Source organism: Trachemys scripta, chromosome 5 (genome assembly GCF_013100865.1).
Source record: "Trachemys scripta elegans isolate TJP31775 chromosome 5, CAS_Tse_1.0, whole genome shotgun sequence".
In the NCBI taxonomy this organism is placed as follows: domain Eukaryota; kingdom Metazoa; phylum Chordata; order Testudines; family Emydidae; genus Trachemys; species Trachemys scripta.
Genome location: NC_048302.1, coordinates 1,029,664 through 1,037,369, shown reverse-complemented (window position 1 = coordinate 1,037,369; position 7,706 = coordinate 1,029,664). Strand labels below are relative to the sequence as shown.

Here is a 7,706-nt window from a genome sequence, read left to right as displayed (position 1 = left end):
CTATATGCATCCGAAGTGGGCTGTAGTCCACGAAAGCTTATGCTCTAATAAATTTGTTAGTCTCTAAGGTGCCACAAGTACTCCTGTTCTTCCTTCATAGCAAGTGGGCTATGAGCACAAATAACCAGTACAAGGTTCAAGGAAATCGTCTCAAATGTACCCAGGGCCAACAGTTTTAAAAACCAACAGTGCAAATTTTAAGGGTGTGTCAGTGGAGCACGTTTAGCTCTTGGATGCAAAAGTCTGATTTACAACAGGTATTATAATCTCAACCTCCTAGGGACTTTAGGGAGTACTTCTAAGTCTTCTGTGATGTGTCTATTAAGGAACTGACTTTTGTTGAGGATCCTTTGAGATTGAGTGCAAGAACGGCTAACCCCCCACTGGAACGATAGCTGGGCTGCAGATCACTCTAGTGCTGATAAAAGAAAGCTGATTTTGAGAGTTTGTGGTAACTTCTGCAATCAGATGTCACTTTAGGGGCCCTCATTAAGCACAGCCCTGGGACCTCTGTGAGGCTTGTGGTTTCTACTGCAGCAGGATTTTAAATTGCTGTGGTGGTCCTCCATCAAAGTGCAAAAGTCCTCAGAAAAATTAACAAGGTTGAGTAGGAATAGCTTGGCTAAGCAGCAACCATGTAAAAAGGGGTGAAGAGAGCCTAACAACTGCCTACCCTTTAAAAAAGTATATAAACGCCTATGATGAAAACAATGTGTGAGAGTAAGTTCCCTATTAATTTCTTGCAATTTTGTCAAGCTTATTTTAAACATTCTCATTAAGAGTTTTTGTTTAAAGCAAGGGCTGCTAGCTTGAGCACTCCTGATGATTATCGTGCTTCTTCCAAACTGTCTTAATTTACATTTCCTTTGGGGCTTTTCTCATACATAAGAGATTTTCTAAAGACATTTGATTATTGCTGTATTCTGTACACTTGCACAAATACCAATGCAAGTTTATTCAATTGTAGAAACTATTCCAGAAATAAAAGTTCATTTTTTGTATCCTTAAAACTAATTCCATTTGTTTCAGTTTGTATGAAGCAAATGTTATTTAGCTAACATTACTGAATAATTAAGAGGAATATTTCAGAATAAATTAAAACACTGACTTGAAAAATCATCTGTACTGATGAATTTTAATAAAGTAAACTTGTTCTGAAAGTATCAGAGGGGTAGCCGTGTTAGTCTGGATCTGTAAAAAGCAACAAAGAGTCCTGTGGCACTTTATAGACTAACAGATATATTGGAGCATAAGCTTTCGTGGGCTAAACTCCACTTCATCAGATGCATGGAGTGGAAAATGTTCTGAAAGGCACTTCAAACATCTTTACATTCAATATAGAAACCGCCAGATATCACAGTAAAATTTAAGATGAAAATGGATTCAAATTAACTCTCTGAAAAATAATAAAATGATCAGATCTTAAATGTAACAACACACATTTAAAAATACATTTGGTAATTGTAAATGACTTACTTTTAAAAGCAGCTTGCAGATTTCATATTTTCCTTTTGCTGCTGCTTCATGCAGCGGGGTAAATTTCCACAGGTCTGCCACATTGACAGAGGCCCCATGCCTCACCAATAGCTCGGCCACCTCATAGTGTCCATACGAACAGGCATTATGCAAGGGTACTAAGCCGCTAATTAAAGAGAAAGAAAGTTTTAATAGTCACAGAAAGTTGAATTCAAATACAAGTTTACAAAGCTCCAGTCTTTCCCCCCCTCTGAGGCTATCAGCATCTTTTAGTATCCCCAATTTCACAGCTTTACATGCCCTGCTATTGAGGTACCTATGAAATGAACATCGCTTTTCCAGGCAACGAATGAAAAACAGCTTTTCTTCAGCTCTTGCCAATGATGTTCCTAACTGATGATGTTCGACCAATTGTTGTTATTAATAATTTCTATAAACAGGCCATATCAATATTGCTATCAATACCCATATGTTGCAAGAATCACTGCCGTAATGTTGACTTTGGACACTTGAGTGTAGATTTCAAAAAACGGTTTTTGGTGGGTGGCTAAAATCCCATCTGACATGTAACATTTGGGCACTAGTAAGCCCTGTATGTGTAATATTGTGGGAAAAAAACTACTCAATTGCATCTGGAAGGAGCTTAAAACTTCAGGACATTTAGGATCTGAACCTAACCTTGAAACTCTGTGCGTTTTTCTTTCTTCATAGATGGTTTATATTAATACAGAAAGCTAACTTTTCAAAAGTTGATTATTGGTTTCTCTAACTATTGTGACATGTTTTCCCCCTTTTAAATCAAACTGTCCGGAAAGGTTAGAAATAATAAAGAGGTTGTGTAGTATTTCTAGCCTTTCCAGATAGTTTGATTTAAAAGGGGTAAAACATGCTATAATAGTTATAGAGACCAATCATTAACTTTTTAAAAGTTAGCTTTCTGCATTAATATAAACCATCTATGAAGAAGAGAAAAATGTACAGAGTTCATCCTGGTGTCAAAGTTAGACTCAGGGCTCACAGTTTGTCAGACCACTCTGTTTTATTAGCACAGCGCTCTGCTAATAACACTCAGATAATGTGAGCACTATTTAAGACCCACACTACCTTATTTTATACAGATAAAAAGGGCGCAAACTTAACAAGAGAACAAAGAAAGCAGAACTGACAAGTTTACCCGAGGCTAGACATACATATTCAATTTTCTTACTAACTTTTACAGATCTCCGGCTGATGTTTCACCATTAGCTTAAGCGGACTCATTGTTTATGCCTTAAATGTTCTTTTCCTGACACCTGTATTTCAGCATTCCTTATTTCTGCTTAAAGGTACATACAGCATTTCTTTAATCCATTCTATTTTTACAATATAATTCATTCTACTTTCACACTGGCTATTTCATATCATATAACTAAAAAGCTAATTTTAGACCTTCCAAAATATTTGATAAACTGCTATTAAGCAGAAAGAACAAACAAATAAAAAAGAGACCAGAGGAGGAAAAAGCTGCAGAGACTAAAGAAGTGAAGTTATCCCAACTAGAATACTATCGTCTAATATTTTGATACCAGTAATACCAGAAAGCTAAACATTACTGAAAAGACTATTAACTCTCTCCCACAATGAATGTGAGGAGCATTGGTTAACAAGAAACAATACTGAAAAGTTACCCTTTGTCTTTGGCGTGCACATCTGCCCCATGGTGCAGCAGATACTCTACTACAGATACACGATTATAACCTGCAGCAAAGTGGAGCGGGGTTGAATGACGTCCCTCCAAATCTCTGCAATTCACATTCTGAGGACTGCAAAGCTGCTGTTAAGATCAAAGAGGGAAACAAAACGTTTACTACAGAACTTGATCACAGTTTGAAACTTGTTTATGTTTTCAACTCATTTTTTCCCCTTAATTAAAGTTTGAAAAGTACATAAAATATTCCTTTCGGATAATGGGCCATTTCATAAACTTGAAAATGGGCACTTCCTAACTGTTCATGGCTTCAATTTGACGACTTTCCCCACTATTTTAAGGCAGTATATTTTGAGTTCACTTCTCCAAATCCACAAGTAGAATACTGGTAAATAGAATCCCAGTCTAGTTGGGTCAAGAGACGAGGCAGGCAGGTATTATCCCCATTTTGCAGATGGGGAATCAGAAAGACATGTTAGTGGCTTGTTTAGGGAGGTCTGTGGTCTAGTGAATTAAACACTGGCATATAGTGGAATGGGGAGTCAGGAGAGCTACGCTCTAATCCTGGCTCTTATACCAATTTGCTGTATCATCTTGAAGAAATCACAACCTCTCTACTTCAGTTAACCCATCTATTAACCCATCTAATAAGATGCTATTTTCTTACAGAATGTTGCGAGATCTAGCTAAACAATACTTGTAAAGCGCTACGTAAAAATGAAAAGTTAAGGCCACTAAGTGGCAGAGGTAAGAACTCTTGAATTTTTGTCTCAGCCATGTGCTCCTTTGTCTAGGTCACTTGCTTTGAAGGGGGAGGCACCATTACCCCTCTGTCTCCCTCTTCAGACACAAAATAGTCTGGGAAATGATGAAGTCTTTGTAAGGTCTGGTAGGCTTTAAAAACTCTTGCAAGTTTAGATCAAGCTAAAAATATTCACAGTGGCCCTAACATCCAAACCTGCCTTAGCTTTACATTGGTCACCATTAAAGAGTAAACATTTACCAACTATAACCACACAATGTTCTAGTCTATTCTAAAGCATAGGGAAATCCCCACAGTACTGTAGCTGGCACTTCTGTTCGGTAACCTTCACAGCACAAATTCTACGGCAGTCTATTGTGCATATTCAACCCCAACATTGTAAGCCTTAGGCTGAATTGACTTCCCCTGCCACAAATTCTACACATGTATGAAAAACCTTTCAATTTTTACCTTAAGAACCAATGAACCCATTTTTTTCAGACTTGGTTTGTTCTATAGCTCTCAGAGCAATATACAGAACAAGGCACGCTTGAACAAAGCCAGTTCAGCTGTTGAGTTAGTGCACACACAACATTTTTTATTGGAACACAGTGTGGGAAGTGTTCATATGTTTGTATAACACATATACACAAACCAGACAACATACAAGGTCGAACCAATTTTGCTCAATTTTTCTACGATACCTTGTGTCGAAAACCAACAGCGCAGTATTTCAGCCACAATTATGTTTGCCAAAGCTATGATAAGCTGGGGGTGTGTTGGAGAAGGTGAGATAGAGGGGCAGTTGTAATGCAAGGGGAAATTTTCTTTACCTGTTAATGTTCTTTTTTTGAGATCTTCTGTACTAGTCCAGACACTTGGGGGTTATAGTTTCTCCAATCAACAGACAGAGACAGAAAAAATGGTTACGTACCTTACAGTAACTGTTGTTCTTAGAGACGTGTCGGGTACCTAAACATCCACTGTATGTGCGCCCAGTGCACTCAAGTCGGAGACTTTTGCCAGCAATATGAGTGTTCTCCTCTTGCTCTCAGGTGAAGACATACAAGAGGCATGTTCACCACCTCCCTCTCCACCCCTTAACACCACTGTAAGCAATGACCAAAGCAGCAGGAAAGGTGGGAGGGTCTTGGAATGTATATGTGCACAACATGTCTTGAAGAACAGTTATTATAAGGTAAGTAACTGTTTCTTTTTTCCTTTGATGGACTGTGCTCATATACATTCCAATGTAGATGGAGGAAGTTTGGATCACTACAACGGAGACTGTAGCACTGACTTGCCAAAACTGGCATCATCGAGAGAGCCTGTGCAATGGCATAATCAGTAGAAGTAGTACAGAAAACCATGTTGCTGCCTTGCATATATTAGCTGTTGGAACATTGCCCAGGAAAGCTGAGCTCTGGTGGAGTGAGCTGCCATTCTTGATGGAGGAGAGACTTTAGTAAGCTGGTATAAGAATCTGATACAGTCAGAAATCTAGTGAAAGATTCTCTGAGACAAGCCTAGATAAGCGATAATGATGATAACACTCATCTGACGCTGCTGCCTGCATTGGCCAATTGTCCAGGAAAGGGAAAATTTGAATGTCCAAACAACAGATGTGTCGGCTGTTACCACTGAACCATGTGCATAGTATCATCTGTTTTTTCAGACCCTGTGATGGGGTGGGACTCACTGCGCTAGCGCCTCCTGCTGGTTGTCTTGCGGATCAGCGCCACAGGTTGGTACGCTGACTGTTGGTGATATCACTTCTGCTTCTTGACCTGTGTCGCTCCAAGGATCGCGGCGTCCTCTTCAGAACACAGCCCTCTGGCTATGCCACACTCTGTGCTCCCACCTTCCAGGGGTGCTGGAGGATTTACTAGATGCATTTCTGGGAGAAGACCTAGATTTAGAGGTCTTGTGAGATACTGAACATTTAGAACTCTTCAGCCCAGACAGAAATGGGGAAGCATGATGTTTGCTCCCAAACTTATCTTTGGACTCAGAAGAAGCTGGAGGAGCACTCTGAATCAATCCAGAGGCCCCAGGATCACAACTGGGAGACAGCTCAGAGGCAGGTCACATCACCTCTTTCGTGAGAAGAGCCTGCAAGCAACAGTCTGATTCTCTCTGCTTCTTAGTCTGTGTGGGAAAGGAGGTACAAATAAGGCATTTGACCCTAACATGCCCCTCATTCAAACAAATCAGACAACTCTTGTGCCCATCTGTGAAAGGGATAACGACCCTGCAAGTGGCACATTGTTTAAAACCTGGGGATTTCTTCATAGTAAATCCTCCAGGTACTAATAGAACTATATATATACATAACTATATTACACTATTCTGTACTTTAATATATGCTACACAGTAAACTACACTTACAGTATAACTATAACAACTATGGATAAAGTTTTCTAAAGCTGGCTGACTAAAGCTAAGGCTTTGGGGAGCTCCAACTCTTGCCATGGGAAATGAGACAGGAGGCCAGCGGGACACCCCTTTTATGTCCTTGCCTGAGAGCACAAGGAGAGCAGGGGCACATGTGCTGTGTAGTGATACTGCTGGCAAAAGTCTCCAACTTGAGTGCATTGGGAGCACATACACGCATAATGCAATGTATATGTGCACAGTCATTCAAAGGATAACACTGAGACTTTTGAGGATGCCATACACTCAGCTATCAAGGTCTATCATCACTCAGCCTTCAGTTGAATACTTCGAAAGCAGTATTAAAGAAAAATTTAGACTGATGCTATTTAAAAACCACTAAATAACTGTAGTAACAGTAGCAATTGGATCATATCAGGGCCTCTGCATTGACATTCTCAGGAACAGGGTCGGCTCCAGGGTTTTGGCCGCCCCAAGCAGCCAAAAAAAAAAAAAAAAAAGCAGCGATCGCGATCTGCAGCGGCACTTCGACTGGAGGTCCTTCGCTTCGAGCGGGAGTGAGGGACCGTCCGCTGAATTGCCGCCGAATAGCTGGACCTGCCGCCCCTCTCCGGAGTGGCCGCCGCAAGCACCTGCTTTCCAAGCTGGTGCCTGGAGCCGGACCTGCTCAGGAATGAGACAGGCACCAGCATTTTATAGGAACTGGTATAGAAGAGCTCAAAAAAAGAAAACAGGTAAGGAAACTTTCCCCTTCTCTCTTCTACAGCAGTGAAGATGCTTCAGACTTCCGCAAAGAAGTTAATCATTTTATTACAGGTGAGATCATCATTAGACCACTGCCTGCAACACATTTTGACAAAGGGCACATCTGCAAGCTTATTCCATGAAGTTTGACAAAGATGTGGGAAGTAACCTTGCAAATCCTTCTTATCAGATAGAATGAACTTTACAGGTGTACTTTCTTTCCTGCCATATAGCCTCTCTGATGCATCCAGAGATAGCAGATCTGAACAGCAATTGACTTTTAAACCCTGGTTCATGATGAAAAGGCTCTGAGTCTGCCTGAACTCTGTTGTCCCATCCACACAAATCTGCAGGGCTTGAGCAATGTAGCCATCTCGGGGTTGGGACCAAATGTAGGTAGGGCAAATTCTCTGTTCAGGTGAGAGCCAGACAATGTCTTGGGCCTGAATTCTGGCCAAGTTTTGAGCATGACTTTGTCCTAGAAAAATTATATACAGCTGTTTGCAGGAAAAGGATTGTGCTCCCCTATCTTCTTGCTGAACATAATGCTATTACAAACAAGATTTAAGGATAGTCATTGCAGAGAAATACTTCTCAGATGTTCCAAAGGGAGAACCATGGAAACACTCAACACCAGATTCAAGCCCCATGCAGGCTTCGGAC

The 7,706-nt window shown here is 40.6% G+C and overlaps 1 protein-coding gene across 1 annotated transcript in view; it reads right to left on the bottom strand.

Moving 5' to 3' along the window:
* TNKS (tankyrase) overlaps window positions 1–7,706 on the bottom strand; it is a 291,341-nt gene that overhangs the window by 43,625 nt on the left and 240,010 nt on the right. The window contains exons 14-15 of the mRNA XM_034770778.1: window positions 3,144–3,289; window positions 1,477–1,642 (exon numbers count right to left, since the gene is read on the bottom strand). Of these exons, the coding sequence (XP_034626669.1) occupies window positions 1,477–1,642; window positions 3,144–3,289 (312 nt within the window). The remainder of the gene's footprint in view (window positions 1–1,476; window positions 1,643–3,143; window positions 3,290–7,706) is intronic.